The 18,162-nt window shown below is 41.4% G+C and overlaps 1 protein-coding gene across 1 annotated transcript; it reads right to left on the minus strand.

The window, feature by feature from the left end:
* Positions 1-767: 767 nt before the first annotated feature.
* On the minus strand, positions 768-18,155 carry Nkrf (NFKB repressing factor). The gene is made up of 3 exons (XM_048450409.3): positions 17,491-18,155; positions 6,784-6,914; positions 768-5,632 (listed from the first exon to the last, which is right to left on the minus strand). Exons 1-3 carry the CDS (start codon positions 17,754-17,756, stop codon positions 3,675-3,677), a joined length of 2,355 nt encoding a protein of 784 aa, XP_048306366.1. The 5' UTR covers positions 17,757-18,155; the 3' UTR covers positions 768-3,674.
* Positions 18,156-18,162: the final 7 nt, after the last annotated feature.

An 18,162-nucleotide genomic window follows, 5' to 3' on the forward strand; every position in this document is an offset into this window, starting at 1 on the left:
GGCCTCATTCCAGCATCTGGGAGGCAGAGGCAGATGGATCTCTTGATTTTGAAGGCAACTTGGTGTACAGAGCAAGTTTCAGGCGAGGCAGTTACATAATGAGACTCCACCTCATAGGAAAATAATAGGGAGGTAGGGGACAGTTGGAGAGACAGGTCAGTTAAGAATGCTTGCTCTTTTTCCAGAGGACCCTGTTTCAGTTCCCAGGACCCACACTGGGTTGCTCAAAACTGTTTTAACTCCTGTACTTAGGGAAATCTGATGCCCTCTTTTGGTCTCCATGAGTACCGCACTCAAGATGGTGCACAAAGGTACACCCAGGCAGGCATACAACACATGCATAAAATGCTTAAATTCTGTGTAAGTTTGTGTGGGTAGGTATCCTCTGATATCACATTGAAATGCAAGTGAGCTCTTCTCTGAGGAGCAACTAATCTCATTTTAAAGAGAACATGACAGTAACATGCTGTGTCTCATTAATAGTTGGAAGGAAAAGATGCATGCACCCCAGTTATCCTTGAAGGGTACTTAGACCCCACTGTGGGGGAGTTCAATCTGCCATGTGAATTGCATCATTCCACTTAGGACTAACGTCCTCAAATACACTTAGTATTTCCCTTTCAAGTCCATTTCTGTTTCAAAGTAGAACCCCATCAATTTTTTTATTTGGTGTTTGAATTAACTTTTTTCACCCTGTTTTGGCTGGGCACTTTTAACTATGGATAATATTGCTATTTGAAAAATTTAGGATGAGACTGGGAACAGGCTGATTTAGTAACATTTTATTTTGTTCATCTCCTGAGAAACACCATCATCAATTTCTCGTGGGATAATCCTTTTACAACCTTAACAACGAAGCCGACATAGACATAGCCAAAGCTACCTAGACATTCATTGGAACATTTTATACAAATTACCCTTTTTTCTTCTTTACAATTTTTAACAAAGCCTGCCTTATCCACATGTAATTACAAGAAAGTTAAAACATATTTTCAAGGTGCCTTTTTGAGACTCAAACTTTCAATTCTGTACCTGCTTATGTGAGGAAAGGGGTATGCTGAAGAACCAAAGCTGTAATTAGAGTCCTTTATTTAGGACCCACTTCAAGGGTTACTCATAGCAAAGTAAACACACTGAATACTACTAAAAAATGCACCCCAATGGAATGATATTTCCACTCACTTTTGCAATGGGGGGGGTAGGTGTTAAAGAGTGGCTCTGTGAGCACAAGCACATATGCATATACAGTTTTCAGCTTACATTTAATACAAATAAAACTTGGAAGCACTCATATTCTGTCAAGTTTTATAGCAAAGTTCCTGAGCTAAAAATGACTTCTATTTCTAAGAAAAGGAAAATGCAAGGACCAAATAAAAGGAAAACTGGAAACTGGAACAACAAGGTTGTCAGCAGCTTATTCCTGTCAACCTGATTTTTCCACATCAATACTAAAGCTGCTCTGTCTACCAAGTTATCTGGTCCACCAAAATCAGGAACCCAATTCCTATATACTTAACCCAATTATCACAGAGCCTCAAGTGTAACTATATCTGTTCCATTAGGATTTTATAAACAAATCTGACTTCTGATTTCATACCACTTTCCTCCAAAACAACAAAAATCATCTTGGGAGCAAAACATATAAAGAGACAAGCAAACCAAGTTTTCACATCTTATAATCTCTAAAAACCATCTCTTGTCACCCAGAAAACCAAAGACACAGTGTTCTAACTACCTGAACCACAACTTTCCAAGATGGGAGTGAATTTTGCAGGTAAAAAAATAGTTATAATCACAAAATCTATGAAAGTTCTACCCTAGTTCTGTTTCTGCTAAAGTATTACACACCAAAATAAAATGTACATCTCTTCTACCAAATGAATAAAGTATATACACTATGGAAAAGAGTGCAAAGCTGATGCTGTACTGTGCTAGTCAATGCAGGTGCGTGGAAGTAAAGAGGTCCACGTATAAAAGTTAATCTATATTTTTAAATACACATTTTACTCATCTTCTTAGTATAAAGTAGAAAAAGGAGTAGGGAAGCAAAAAGGAATTTACTATGTATTGTGGTGTGGACCAGTTACAAACCAAACATGAACCCTGCATATGGGGGTTGAAGAGCTGGCTTAGCAGTTAAGAGCACATACTGTTCTTCCAGAGGACCAGAGTTCAGTTCCCAGCACCCATGGCAGGAGGTTGAAAAGTGCCTATATTGTCAGCCCCATCTGACACCTCTGTCCTCCACAGGCATATGCATTCACATGCATATAACTCCCTCCCACACACATTATAAAAAAATAAATCTTTTTAAAAAGGACACAACAAACAACCTAGGAGTCCTTACCATCATTTCTCTGGAGTTAACTATCAATATTGTAATATTCATTTCTTTTATTGCTAGGTTTTACTTGATTCATTGAGATACAATAAAACCACATAAAAGTAAACAAAGATTTGATAAGTCAGAATGCTGGCATACAAGAAAAAAAAACACAAAGCAAACATAAAACGTGATGAGTGACAGATTCTTCTCCTATTTGCTAAATCATTACATTTATCCATGTGTGCTGTGACTGAACTATTCTGTGCAACCATCACTTCCTTTGTCCAAAGACCCAAAGTGTTGCTACTAGGTTGCTCTCCAGAAAGAAGCACACCACCATTTTGATCAACTTTGGCTCCTTTTTATTCAGGAAGCATACACTAACTCTTTTATTTTTATACATTTTTACATTCCAGAAATAAGCGAAAATAGCAGTTTTAAGTATGTTACAAAGTTGGCTTTGGGGTGTAATAAGCTGTTTGAGAGAGGGACCAGCCAACTGACCTTTTCATCAAAGCACCAGTGTATCTTCAATCTTTTTGCAGGCTCTACCACAGCTGTGGCTGCCTTGGATGTGACGCACAGACCGTGTGAAAGCTACAATGGAGAGTTGCTCTGAGTCTCTCTGCAAGGCACCAAGAACAAACAATTCAAGCTTCCTTTCTTCTGATTGAATCAAGGCTTTTTGGAAACTTTTTGACATCTCTCTCAAGTAGTGCTCTCTCGGCATGAAGACTAGAATTTGTTAAAAGTCATATATCACAAGATACAGTAAATCACTTCCAATATCCTGGAAATCACATGGGAAGAAGTTATAAATAAACAAACACTAAAATTACTTTTAAGAAAGTTTTACATCATTTAGTTGATAAGGACATTTACATGTACAGCACAATTTATTGTTAAATGTTCTATAATTGGCTTCACACAAAGATGAAAATTGCTAGTACAAAATAACCTGACATTTTAAGTAAATCTGAAATTAGCTGTAGTTTGGAGTCAGCATTGACTTTACATATTGTTACAGATTGCTGTGCTATGCCCTTTATAATGTGAATTATTTTCCTCAGGGTGGAATTGCACTTAGATGGGTGTTTTTGCTTGTACATACTACTAAAATCTGAGGGACGGGGCAATGTGAAAGACACAAACAGTAACTGCATAATATCATCTGTTGGGGTAAGCTAATACGACTGGACAGAATTCTCCAAGTTCCAAACCTAATAAAGCACTACATGAAACGAACAAGGTGAAATATCTTAAGAATGAATATTCTTCAACCAGATTATGTAGTTTTTTTTTATTTCATCTACCTTACATGGCATTTACAAGTTAACTTAGTAAAAACTTAATTTGCTTGGGGCATGACGAGCTCATAATGTCCCACTTGGCCTTCCTGTTTGAGTTGATCTAGGAGGTCTTCCTTCCGCCGTTTTCTACCTACCACCAGGTACCTGTCATGGCCCACCCCATGAGACTTACTCTTCAGGCCATACTTTTGAGCAATCTGATGTATTTGCTTCCGTTCGTCATTAGTCAGCTCTGTGGAGAAGGTCAAATCTGAGTGGCTCTCAGAGCGGGCATAGTTTCTGATGATCTGTTCTATATCTCTCTTAGCAATTTTATTGACCCTCTCTACATCTAGTCCAAGTCCTTCTCGCTTGTGCTGCTCTTTGACTGAGATAGGCTCCCTTATGCCATCACCAGATTTACCTAAGCCACCACCCGTCCAACCCATTTTTCGCAGCAGTTGATTTCCTATGTTATCTTCTTTGATTTGCTGTTTGTAAGCTTCTTCTGCTGAGCGGCCCTGAATTTCATTTCTTGAAATCACATCTTCAACAGTTCCTTTCTTCAGGTTGTTAATGACAGTTGGCTGGGTCTTTTTGAGGGTTTTCACAGCTTCTCCAGCAGCTTCATATTTGACACTTTTCTTCACCCCAACTGCTTCTGCAATGACTTCACTTTCCAGAATCACCTTGCATTTCCAGCGGAGGCCTGTCATCCTTTCATAGACGTATTCAACTGTCATTCGGTTAAACTGAGCGGTATCGTTCAGGGTGCACACAGGATTGGAAGAATTCTCATAGACTACAACATCTTTTATATCTTTCTTCTTTCCCGATCCTCTGGGAGAAGAGCCCGAGTGGCACTGGGAACTTTTGACAGATGGGTAAGTGGGTTGTGTTTTTTGAAGAACCTTCAAAGCTTCGTCAGCAGCTGCATGTTTGCTTGTTTTCTTGGTTCCAAAACCTTCAGCTAAGCAGTGATCCTGTAGGAATACTTGACACCGCCATGTGCGATTTGGCATCATCTCATATTTGTACTCAATTGACATTTTATTGAATGAGGCAGAATTGTTAAGGATGCCAATTGCATCATTTGCATTTTCTGTAATGACAAAATTGGTCCAATGTTTGGCAGAACTATTAAAAATAGGCTGCCCTGAAGCATTCTTTCCCAGTACTACCAGGTCTTCTGGTGGTTTTAGAGCCGGGGGAAATTCATATGAAAGCACGCCAATCTGACATACTACAAGGTCCTCTCCAATGATGTGCTTGAATTTCCGCCGAACAACTCTAACCTCAATCCGCTTCTGTAACAGTTTTACAGCTAGCTCAGTAGCTCGATCCCTGGACCCATTCTTGCTTCCTGCATAACCTGTAGTTAGATAGATATTTTGGCATCTAACTTCACAAGCATAACCATCTGTGAGAAGTTTTTTATTTTTGGGGATGTCAGCAGGAGGAATTTCTTTTAAAGGAGCATATATATACTCAGGATTTGTCTTACATGCCTGAATGCAACGAGTTAGCATGTAGGTATAATTAATTTTATCAGATCCAGAAGTCATCTCTGGATTAGAAAGGTTCTTCCAGATAGTTGCTGTTAACTTTTCAATAAAATACTGTTTTTCAGCAACCAGTGACTCAGGATACATCTGTGAAGGAGAAGGCTCTGGAGGTGGCTGACAGTTTGCCAGCTGGGATGTGCTGCTTGGGGCAGGGTTCCTCCTGTCAAAATACATGTTGGTTGTTACAGGCTGCTCTTTTGTGAAAATAAATCCTGATGAATTACAATACTGAGAATTCCCATCTTGTATATTGAAAGAGTCTTGAGTATAATCTTGGTAGAAGTTTCTTGGCATGCTGACAAAATGTGTTCGTCCATTTACCTCTTTTGTTTGAGGGCCATAAGGATCTTCCTGTCTTTCAGCTTTTGAACTACTAGCTACAAAATGTACAGGCTCAAAACGAGGTCTCACATGGAATTTGGAACCAGCTTGCTTTTTAGGAGGATTTTGACCTATAGAATGAGTGAAATTTACAATTCATTAAAATGGGAATATTTCAAAAGAACCAAGCAGGAAAATAGCACCAACCGTATTATCTGAAAGCTGCACTGTTGGTACAAGGTCTGTCCCAGTCACTTGGGTGAAGGGATTCATGTCACCATAAAGACTCTACCATAAGGGGCGACGCTCCCTTACCTTCCCTGCATAAAGAAAGACTCTGAATAGGAAACAGCTCATCAAATCAAGTATGCAGGCTACTGCCGTGCATGACTAGCAGATGAGATTACAAGTGACCTAAAACACAAGTGAGGGAACTCTTCCCTGTACTGGAAGGATGTGCTAGGACAATGTCTTATCACCTGTGTGCAAAGGGTACCAGAACTACAGATGACTCTAATGAAACAGAAATGATGGTTGACCAGATGCATTTACTAAATGTTTCTCTTTTGTTTCAGAGGTGAGTGACTGTGATAGTGCTTTACCTGGTTGTAACTGTAGTATCAAAAATAAACAGTTTTCAACCAAAACCTTAGCTCTGACTTGTCCTGTACAAAAGGCTTTATTTACCTTTATTCCTAGAAGTGATAACAACTAGAACTAATGATTAGTGGGGGACACCACATTTGAAGTCACAGAGACCTACTACTAAGGCTATACCAGAAACTAGTGCTTTTTCCCGACATCACTCCTCAGTAGAAAGCTGGTCTGTCCGGACCTGTCCAAGAACATCTAATTCCTCAGATGATCTCAGAACGAGACTCTTCTATTTAGAGGAAGGTTCCATGGCATAGACTTCAAGGATAGCATTACAGTGGGACTTATGCACTTTCAGTTCTTTTTAGCATACTCGAAAATTGTACGTAAGTTATAAGTCATTTATCTGGGTCAGACATGGAGGCACACACTTTTAATCCCAGCACTTGGGAGGCAGAGGCAGGTGGATATCTGTGAACTTGAGGCCATCCTGGTCTACCAAGTGGGTTTCAGGACAACCAGGGCTACACAGAGAGACTCTGTCTCAAAAGAAAAATTTTAAAAAATCATTTATCTTTGCATAGCATCCAGTGCTACAAGTGTTATTTGAAGCCACACGCTACACTCATATCATTTTAAGAAGCCACACTTCTTCAAATCCCACCTCCCAGAAGCAAGTTATACTCACCATCGTAGGCTGAAAGGTAGCGCTTTTGACCTTTGGAAGGTTTGGGCAGCATCAGATCGTATGACGGCATCTCCCCAATATCAATACCTTCGGCCATCTGAAGAATTTTTTCCATCAAGCGTGGGCTGTATCTATAAATAAATATAATCTACAATTAAAACAAGGCATGGAGCTAACTTTTTATAAATGCATCTAAACAAGATGGTCTTTTATCCCATAGGACTTATCAGCAGGGCATTTTTGTTATGAAAACAAAGGATCAGACCTAAAATCTTTACTTGTAGAATGAGAAGTTAAGTTACTCATTAGGCATCAAGAGCAAGGTTTTCTGCATAAAATATACAAACATAGGGGCTGAAGAGATGGTTTATCAATTAAGAGCACTGGATGCTCTTCCAGAGGATCCAGGTTTGATTCCTAGCACCCACGTGACCATTTATAACTGTCTGTAATTCCCAATCCAGAGTATACAACACTGTCTTCTGGTCTCTGTGGCCAACAGGCATGCATATTGTGCACAGACATATAAGTAGGTAAGAACACAAATATAATTTCTAGCCAAAACTTTATTTTTAACATGTGAATGGAAAACACAAGTATATACTTATGATTCTTCTCTTTCATATATGTATTACAATTTATATGAATTGTAACACAAATGTAAATAATTGTTTACATAAATGCCAACAATTACATTTATATGCTTATAAAAATACTGAATGTTAAAGGACAGCTGGGTTGCTAACTTCCAAATTATAGCTGCTATCACTTCTCATGAAAAGGAATCATGTTCCTCAGAGAAATGCATGCTTCCAAGCCTGGGGCAGGAAATGTCTAAGAAGAGCCTGGGAGATCTTGGGCCTACAAACGAAGAGGCAGTCAAAGGTCACAGGAGTTATGCCAAATGGACTCAGAAGCCAATCAGAATAAACTCTTGGCAATATGAGTCAATTTGAGTGTCAATAATAGGAACAATAGCTAGGATAAATTAAAATATATCAAATATGTTTAAAATCTATTAGTTTATAATACTTACAAACCCATTATTGGTTACTTTTGGTGAATGGAAAGAATCAACGCATTATTCTCTAAACAAGTAAATATTAAAGGGAGGAAGCAAGTATTTGTCCTATAATTTAATGGTCAAACTGTATCTTAAAACCACCAAAGGGTCGCCACAGAAAATCTCTTAAAGATTTAGTTTCAGTTCTGTGTATTCATGGAGGCCTCTGGCCTCCCATGGCACCCTGTACTCATGTGTGCACACTTCCTCTATGAAATTGTCATTTAAAAAAGTAGGAGAAAACCTTCAGGTTCTAGGCTATGCAAGCAGTTCTTAGAATTGACACTAGAAGCATGATCTATAAAAAGAAACAGTGTGGGCTGGAGAGCTAGCTCAGCAGTTAAGAGCACTTGTTCTTATAGAGGACCCAGGTTCAATTCACAGCACCCACATGGCAGTTAACAACTGTCCATAACTTCAGAACTTCTAGGATGCACATGATATAGACATACTTGCAAGCTAAACATGCATACACAGAAAATAAATAAATCTTTAGAAAGGAAAACAAGGGTAAAATGGACCCAACTATAATTAAAATCATGTCCTTTTACAAGACTGCAAAACAAAACAAAACAAAACAAAAACTATAGACTGGGAGAAAATGCTTGTGTACCACGTACTTGACAAGAACTTGTTAGCTCCAAACCCAAGACGAACAAAATCAAACTTTCAAATGAACAAGAAAAATTGGGGAGATGGCTTAGTGGGTAACAGAACACTTGCTGTATAAACTGGAGGCCCTAGATTCAGATCCCTAGCACCTCTGTAAAAGCTGGGCATAGTCACGAATGTCAGGAAGTCCTGCATTGAGGTGCAGAGACAGGTGGATACCACAGCCAGCCAACCTAGCCTAAATGGTAAGCTCTAGGTTCAGTGACACACCCTGTCTCAAAAAAAAAAAAAAAAGCTAAAGAACAACTATGGAAGACACAACATCCTACTCTTGCTTCTGTGGGTGCATTCACCTGCACACATGAATGTACATGTATAAACACAGACACACATGATGCACATGCAGAAACAAAGACACACAGAGACATACACATATAGACAGGGACACACAGAAGGATGTTCAACACCATCAATCACCAGGGAAATACAACTGAAAGACACCACTGACCTATTAAAATGACCAAAATAAAATAGTGATGAGGCCAAATGCTCGCAAGAACACAGAGAAACTGGATCTCTCATATTGCTGGTGAGACCATAAAATGATACGGTTACTCTAGAAAACAATTTGGCAGTTTCTAATAAAACTAAACATTGGGCTGGAGAGATGGCTCAGAGGTTAAGAGCACTGGCTACTCTTCTTAGGGGATGTGAGTTCAATTCCCAGCAACCACATGGTGGCTCACAACCATCTGTAATGAGATCCGGTGCCCTCTTCTGGAATGCAGGCAAAACAGTGTATACATAATAAATAAATAAATCTTAAAAAAAAACCCTAAACATTAACTATCACACGACACAGCAACTGTACTCTTGGGCAAGTATCCCAAAGAAATGAAAACTTAACGTTCATATAAACACTTGTATATGAATACTCACAACAGCTTAGGCCTAACTATAATAAGCCCAGATATCTTTCAAAGGTGAATGGCTACAACTCTTGTATGAAAACACCAAGAAAACTACATAGCAACAGAAAGAAACAAACCACACATACAAGTCACAGTGAGGCTGGGGGTGCTAATTAGTTTAAAAGAACAATAGGCAGGATCTTTGTGGTATTGGGAATGTTAAGGGTCTTCTTTAAAAACATATTACAATTGTGTTTAATTGCACACACCGTGGTGCCTGCCACATGTGGCTGTCAGGGAACAACTCTGGAGTCATTCTCTCTTTCCACTTTCATGTGCGATCCAGCTAGCAAACTCAGGGCATCAGGCTTACATGGCAAACACCCTTACCCACCGACCCATTTCACCTGCCCAGAAATATTAAATACATTGATCACAGTGATGGATTAGAGAACCCTGCTGTTTTAGGGTGTGATGGATTAAAAAAAAACCTGCAATTTTGGGGCATTGCTCAGCGACAGACTGCTTATCTAGCATGCATGAGGATCAAGGCTCTAGAAATTAGGAGTTGGACTCCCCACATCTGAAGGAAGTGCTATGTAGAATAGCTTTTCCCGTGCTCAGATAAGGGTAAGGAGAAAAAGTTACTCTCGGTGTTCTAGTACTGATGTAGCTGTTGTGCTAGCAGCTGTCTGAAGAAAAGCAGGATAGAGTACTACCCGCTGTTTGCTTTATTACATTCATTTATTGTGCCTGGAGGGAACTGCACATGTGCCGCATTGTGCCTATGGAGGTCAGGGGATCACCTGTGAGAACTGGGTCTTTCCTTCCACCTTGGGAGCCCTGGGGATCAAACTCAAGTTGTCGGGCTTAGTGGCAAATGCCTGAGGCATCTCACCACCCTTGTAAGTTTCTTGTCATTGTTTTCTCCCACTATCCATCTTTCTGTTCTGAGATGGCCTCAATATACAACTCACACGTACCTCAGGCTAGCCCCCCATCCCGACCTCCTGAGTGTTGGCGTTACAGGTGTGAGCACAACAGGCTAGATTGGCTTCTTGACAACATAATTTTACTGCATGGCAATCAAAAAGTGACCTCAAGTGGCGTTTATTACCCTGAGCACCTGCTGGCCCTTCCTATTTTCAGAGTCTTTCTTGGCCTAACTAGTAGCATTTGGGAAGAAATCCTGAACCTGAGTAACTAGCACAGCTTTTCATGAATGCTTGCAAAGTTAAAGATTAATATCCTCTATTTGCAGTGTAGTAGGCTCCAAACCCATCAGATGGCTCTCCTTGTAAATAAAACCTAGTAGTCCTCAGTGGAGATTATGGAAAGCCGGCTCTAACCTGCTTGTCTTCAGACAGCTGCTGGCACAGCAGCTACATCGGGGCTGGAACACCAACAGTAACTGTTTCTATTGCCCCTTATCTGAGCATCGGCAGAGCTATTCTAAAGCATCGTCCATTACACATAGCACTTCCTTCAGATGTGGGGAGTCCGACTTCTACAGTATGGGATGAAAACAAGACTATGAAAATCATGTGGCATGACTTAAAAACATTTATTCATTACTTTAAAAAAATATGTTATGTAGCTGAATGTTTTGCCTACATATATGTCTCTGTACTGTGTGTGCGCCTGGTGCCCATCAAGGCCGGAGAGGGTGTCCAATCCCCTGAAACTGGAGTTACAGGTAGTTTGTGAGCTGCCGTATGGGTGCTAGGAACTGAACCCAGGTCATCTTAAAGAGCAGACAGTGCACTTAACCACTGATCCATCTCTCCAGTCCAAAGTTCACAGCTTTTAAAACTACTAATTTCACATTTGCAAAAACTGGTGGTACAACCAAGCCACCCGCCTTGGGTCCAGTCAAAATTTTCTAGCCCTTCCATCGGAGCCTAACTCTGAATATGCTGTACACATGCCATTTGGTGCACATGAAGGATATACCTAGGGCTCCCTACAGTCACATTTGCTTGTCTCTCAAGTTTCTTCCAGCTTCGGTAATTACTGTACCTATTTATTGCTTCCTATTCATTACAATTGCTACAGAATTCACCATCTCCCAGAGGCTATAAAAATAAACTTTTGCGTAGGTTGCCAACACAGCCAGATTCTGCCCTTTATACAAAAGAATACAAAAGAAGCCCAGCAAGCTTAAATAAGAACAGAAAGACTATCATGTTGTCTAGTGCTTGACTAGTCAAAATACAATGCAAAAATTTTACAGCCTTTAAAAAAGATCACTAGAGTTCTATTTCTATTCCCAAATACCCATCCAAGGATAAAGGTCAAGTCATTGCAATCTTCCTTGGTGATTTTTCATAATGCACTTTTTGATACCTTTAACTCTAAAGAAACCCAACCAAGAAAAACTTTACATCTCAACCAGTGATAACTTCAGTATCATTTAAGGAGTTACTTTATGTTCTTTCTGTTTGTTTGCTTTCTATGCCCCCCATTGCTGATTCTTTATGTTGTTACCACATCTATTATATTTTGGTTTTACCAAGCTGAAAACTGAACTCACAGACTTGAGCATTCCAGGCAAAGATTCCACCACTAAGCTATATTACCCAGTCCATTTGGGATTTAATGGCTACATAATGTTCTGTATTATGGAATATGGTGTAACATAACATTAAGGCAAGTCACGAATAATTTTTAAATGCATGCATATTGTATAGTTATATGTGTATTAGATCACGTTTGGCTGTAAATACTTTCTTTAACTCACTACCATGACTAGCATATTATTGGAAGATGATTTATAATGGGCAATATACTTTTCTTCATAGATATCACAGTCCTGGTCACAAGACAGTTGCATCTATGTGCGCAGCTACAAGAGAAACATAAATCATTAAACACAATGGCACCTGAAATTTAGGAAATATTCAATAATAGGTGTTTATAAGTTTTTTGCAAATATATTAAATAGTTCTACTAAATCTAAATTAAAATGCTGAGATTTTAAAAATGCTGAGATTAGAAACATTAAATGCCAGATGTAGTGGCACATGACATATTATTATTGTTATTATTTTATGTGTCTGAGTGTTTCATCTGTATGTATGTATGTGCACCACATGCATGCCTGGTGCCTGAGAAAATGGTAAACCTCTATGTGGGTGATGGGAATCAAACCTGGGTCCTTTGAAACAATAGCATGTGCTCTTAACCACTGAATCAACTCTCCACTTAAACACAACACTCCAGAGGCCAAGGCTGAGTCAGGCAGTGGTAGCGCACACCTTTAAACCCAGCACTCAGAAGGCAGAGGCAGGCGGATCTCTGTGAATTTGAGGACAGTCTCATCTACAGAGGTTTGAGACAGCCAAGGCTACACAGGGAAACCCTGTCTAAACAAACAACAACAACAACAAAAATACAATGGAGGAAGTGGAAATTTTTAATAAATAAATAAAATTTAAAAAAAGATAACAAAAAAAATACAATAAAAAAGAGGCAGAGGCAGGTGGATCTCTATAAGCTCAAGGTCACCCTGGTCTACACAGTGAGTTCCAGAACAGCCAGGGCAGGGCTACACAGTGAAACCCTGTCTCAGGAAAAAAGAAGAAAAAAAAAGAAAGGAAGGAAGGAAATAAAAGAAAGAGAAATAAAAATTAGGGCTTCAAAACACAAAATGTGACATTCAAAACTACTTACAAGATGCTTAATGTTTCAAGTTAATAAAATATGTATAGATTATAAGTGAAATTTTCAAAAAACCCCACTCCACTTTCCTTAGTGACTTGTGTATCGATGTGTAAAGTTAAATTTCACAAAATATATCTAACTGGAATCTACTTTTCAAACCCTTCAGAATGCATCAAGGAAAAGATGTCAAGGTAGCTAAGTTGATTTCATGTCATTTCTCTATTAATAGGTTAACAAAAATAAGCAAGCCAGGATTTGTATGCCAGAACTGCTTCTAAATACTATGGATTAAGACTGGGAAACTGAATATGCCAGGTAATCTGGACATTGTGCCTGCTTGCTTTCTTTCTTTCTTTCTTTCTTTTTGTTTTTCGAAACAGGGTTTCTCTGTAGCTTTGGGGCTTGTCCTGGAACTAGCTCTCGTAGACCAGGCTGGCCTCAAACTCACAGAGATCCACCTGCCTCTGCCTCCCGAGTGCTGGGATTAAAGGCCACCACTGCCTGGCTGACTTGTGCCTTTTTAAATGGCCATGGGTGGATCTCAGTGGTATAGTTTTTGGCTAACAGGCATGAGACTATAAATTCTACCACTCAGTCATGCAAAACAAATACAGTAGTAAACACACTAGCTATAATCTGTAAGTAAAAGCTGTACAGACATGCTAGGCCTTCATATGCACAATTATTTAAGTGTCATATATGTAGCCGATCAAAGGACTATAAGTTTGCATTAGCCACAAGACTAACAGTTTGACCTGCTTTAGAAATTTCTCAGACTCCTAAATTCTGGGATTACAGGCATGGGCCATCACATCAAGTGACATCTCTTGATAGGTGGCTTGCTTTTATAAAACAGAAAAAGTGAATGAAGGGAGCTTTGACCTTCTTGGTTACCTGGATGAAGAAAGATTATTCAAAAGTAGAGTGGAGGGCTGGAGACACAGCTCAACTGACAGAGTGCTTGGCCAGCATTCACGAAGCCCTAGGTTCAATCCTTAGCACCAGATAAACCGGACATGGCAGGGCACCCCATGATTTCAGCACTCAGGAGGTAGAGGCAAGAAAAGCTGAACTTGAAGATTATCCTCAGCTATGTGGCAAGTTCAAGGACAGTCTGGGCTGCATGATACTTTGTCTCACTAAAATGTAGATCGCAAAACTTTATTCATCCTATAAAATAGAATTTCACGCTGGTCCTCAAGTCAAAGTATAAGCATCATTTGGTAACCTGACAGAAGGCCCTTCTTCACACCGTCTGATTTGGAAGTCTTGGAGTAGGGGGCCAGGAACCTGTCTTTTAATAAACCTAACAGGTAATTATTACTGTTGTCATTATTTTAAACAGGGTATCTTTATATAGTCCAGGCAACCTAAACTCACCATCCTGCTTCACTCTCAGGTCCTGAGTACAAGGATTAAAGTCTTGTGCTAGCACACGCAGTATCCAAAACAGGTGTTTTGCTGCATGCTTATGTGTAAGAACCAGAATTATAGAGTCAAGAGGATATTAAAGGACTGGGGAGATGGTTCAATGCTTGCTACAGAAGAGGACCTGAGTTTTAATCCCCAGCACCCATGTAAAACCAGGGCAAGGTGACACACTGCACCATTTATAATCACATTATTCGTAAAGGAGACAGACAGATCCCAGAGTCTCAGAGACTAGTCAGTCTAAGCTAACCAGTGAGCTTGAGATTCCATGAATTTTTCTCAAACAAGAAGACAGTGATAGAGTTGACACCCAACCTGATCTCTGGCCTCACAGTCAAGGCTACTCACCACAGAAACACCTGCATGCATGCATGCTTGCGCGCGCGCACACACACACACACACACACACACACACACACATTCAAATCTGTCCCATGGAAATGGCCACTATCACTAAAAGGAATGAAACATGGTCTGAATCCCTGGCACATGAGTTCTTCTTGCTCTAGGTGATAGAATTTTCAGATATTCTTTTTTATCCCATCTCCTAATCAAATGGAATCCCTTGAACAACTAATTAACAATTTGAGTTTACAAAGGGCTGTCTCACCACACTTATGCAATTTACTTAGAAAAAAGCAGTCTGAGCCGGGTGGTGGTGACGGCGGCGGCACACGCCTTTAATCCCAGCACTCAGGAGACAGAGACAGGCGGATCTCTGTGAGTTCGAGGCCAGCCTGGTCTACAGAGCAAGCTCCAGAACAGGCCCCAAAGCTACACAGAGAAACCCTATCTCAAAAAATCAAAAAGAGAGAGAGAGAGAGAGAGAGCAGTCTGTCACACAAAACAAAAATAACCCTGCCAAGTTTGAGAACATAGATTTTATGCACCCAAGGAAAGCGCTAACAAAAAGCCTAAAGGTGAAGACCATACTAAGTTGCTAACTTCCAAAGTTGTCTTGGGCTCTTCCAGTTCTATGTCAAAGTCAGATAAAATGCAAACAGTTCTTTCCAGTTTATCTATTTCATAGCTCTATTGTAATTGTTGTAGTAATGTAGGCATACTGCAACACGCTGACTTCTAAACAAAGGATTTGCAGATATGCACACACACATCCTGGGTGTTTGAGCTTTTAAGGTCAACTACCATCCGCTTGGTTTGTGTTCATACGCTGGTTAGGCATGAAGCTGCTATTCACGGGATAGACGCCTGAGATTGAGAGATTTGACTTATGTCAGTCACTTGCTTTTGTTTGTGGCCCATCCTTCCTAAACATGGCAGTCGTGTCTCAGTGGAGGGAGCAACAGACTAGAAATAGTTGCGAGACCTTGCACAGTAACTTAACTTCTTGGCCTTCATTGATTTAGCTGTAAAAGGGAGATACCTCCTAACCTCTAGGATGGTGAATAAGATGGAAAGGGTTGAAAATATGCTATATACCACAAAGCTGTCTAAGCTGTCTACATCTACCACTGCCCAGACATTTACTGAGCAGCTATTATGCTAAAGCAGAATACTGCACAAGATTTCTGCTAGGCAGTGAAGACAAAGATGAGCATATGAAAAAGAGAGTAAAGTCCTACCCCCCCCCAATTTATATTCTAGCAGGAAGGTAAGTTTAGTTATGAACACAAAGGATGGTTAGCCTCCTCCATTAAAGATGCTTTAGGATTCTGATTCCCTGTAGCCTTTTGTGGTATTAAGACTTAGGACTATATGATAAAGGTACCTTTTTTTACTGCAAGAACATCGCTAGGGAAATCAGATTTATCTGATGACTAATTGTTGAGGCTTTCCCAGCTCCTCCAGTGAAATGATCACTATCTCTAGAGGCAGAAATTATGTTAACTTAGAGAAGAGAGAAAAAATAAACTCTGTGACAGGGCAAAGCAAAGTTTCACACTGGGTGCCATGTTCAACAATTAAGGTAGGAGCAGACAATTTCTTCTGCGTTGTTTACAGTTATTCCTAGAACTGATCTGGCTGAATCGAATCTGATCATTTTCCAGAATTTCTCATCTTCCTAATAAAAACAAATTGACTGTTCGGCAGGAATATAAAAAAGACGCTCTCCAGACTACTGAAGGAATTAGTCTAGGATAAGGCCAATTTCGAGGTTCTGAAGGACAGAGGACCCAAGTACCCTGTTAAACACACACACAAAACCAAAACTGCGTTGAAACCATACCGCAGTCTCCCCAGAACACAAAGTGCTTTCCAAGAGGCCTGTTCAGAAGCCACCAGATTCTAGGAAAGAAGGAAACAGAGAAAGACACATATACACCCCTAAGACCTCATCCAGAGGTGAAATGTTAATTCTTCTTAGCCCATTTAAGGTGAAAAGAGGGCAATGCATTTTTACAGCAGATAGATTCACTTCTTTGTTTGAGTACATTATGCGCAAATCACTGCAGCTCAGAGACCTGACACACCGCCTCCCCAGGAGAAGACTCTAAGACCCGGCTTGGGGGGGGGGTGTGCAAGGAGAGGAGGGTGTTTAATCTAGTGGAGATGGAAGAGAGTGGCCGGGAGACTAGGATTTGAGCTGCGGAGTTTGCCCTCCCCTTGAAGCCCCATCGAATATCCTCTGCGGATGCCGCATCCTTGGAAGCCCCTATGCAGGTCTGAGGTTCTGCTACTGAACACCAATCACCACGACTAACTCTCAATAATCCTCTTCTAGGAGCTACCTCATCTCCATTTCTGGTCCTGGAGGGGCATCTCTGTGCTCTCATGTGCTGTCAAGTCATTCATTGCCTGCCACCACGGTCACCCACCCTACCCCCCAACCTACTAGTGAAGCTTCTTGGTGTTCGCTAGCAAATCTTCAAATCTTAAGCCTCCAAGCTATCATCATCCGCATCCTGCCCCTGTTCCTATCTGGACCGCTTCTGCTGACCCTCTCCTTCCTTGGGCTGTCCCGTAACCCAAACTCCACCATCCGTCCCTCACCCTCATCCCCAAGCCGACCCTCGTCACCCATCTCCCACCCTTGTCTCTAACTCGATCGCCCCACACCAGGCTCACCTGCAGCCCAGGAAAACGTGGTTGGTCCAGGCGGCGGAGAGCGCGAGGAGCTGGTCGAGGGCAGCGCCGGGATAGCTGTGCAGGTGCCGACAGATGAAGCTCCGCCGCAGAGCCCACTGCCAGTCACTTTCGTGGCTATAGCGCCACTGCTCCAGCACTGGCTCAGGCGGGGGTGGCGGGAGGGGCGGCAGCGGCGGCGGCGGGAGGGGGGGCAGAGGCGGCGGCGACAGGAAGTCGCCCCCCAGCAGCAGACGTCCTCCAGCCATCTTCTCTGCTTCAGTGTGGGGACGCCCCCCAGGGACGAAGCCGGCAAACTGGCCGCGAGTAATCGAGGCGGCGGCGGGGAGGGGCGGACCTGTGTGAGGGACGCTCGAGGCCGAATCTCGGGGGACGGGAGTGTGTGCCTGGGGGTTATGGTCACAGGGGGACCGGGAGCAACGATCCCTGTTGCCACACTGGCCGCACCGCTCCAACTAGTGTGGGAACGTGAGGGCTTTTTTATTACACCGGGCGCACACACCAACGGAGTTGAGCCCCGCTACTCCGCGCCTCCTTGGACTCTAAGACCCACACACTGAGAGAGTAGCGGCAAGAGAAAAAAGAAGCAGCACCAGCACGCCGGCTTCCCCGGCTCAGATGTCTCAGCCTACCTCCCCGCGTGCCACCCCGAGG

The sequence above is a fragment of the Myodes glareolus genome, chromosome X, assembly GCF_982192425.1.
Source record: "Myodes glareolus chromosome X, mMyoGla1.1, whole genome shotgun sequence".
NCBI classification, from domain to species: Eukaryota; Metazoa; Chordata; class Mammalia; order Rodentia; family Cricetidae; genus Myodes; species Myodes glareolus.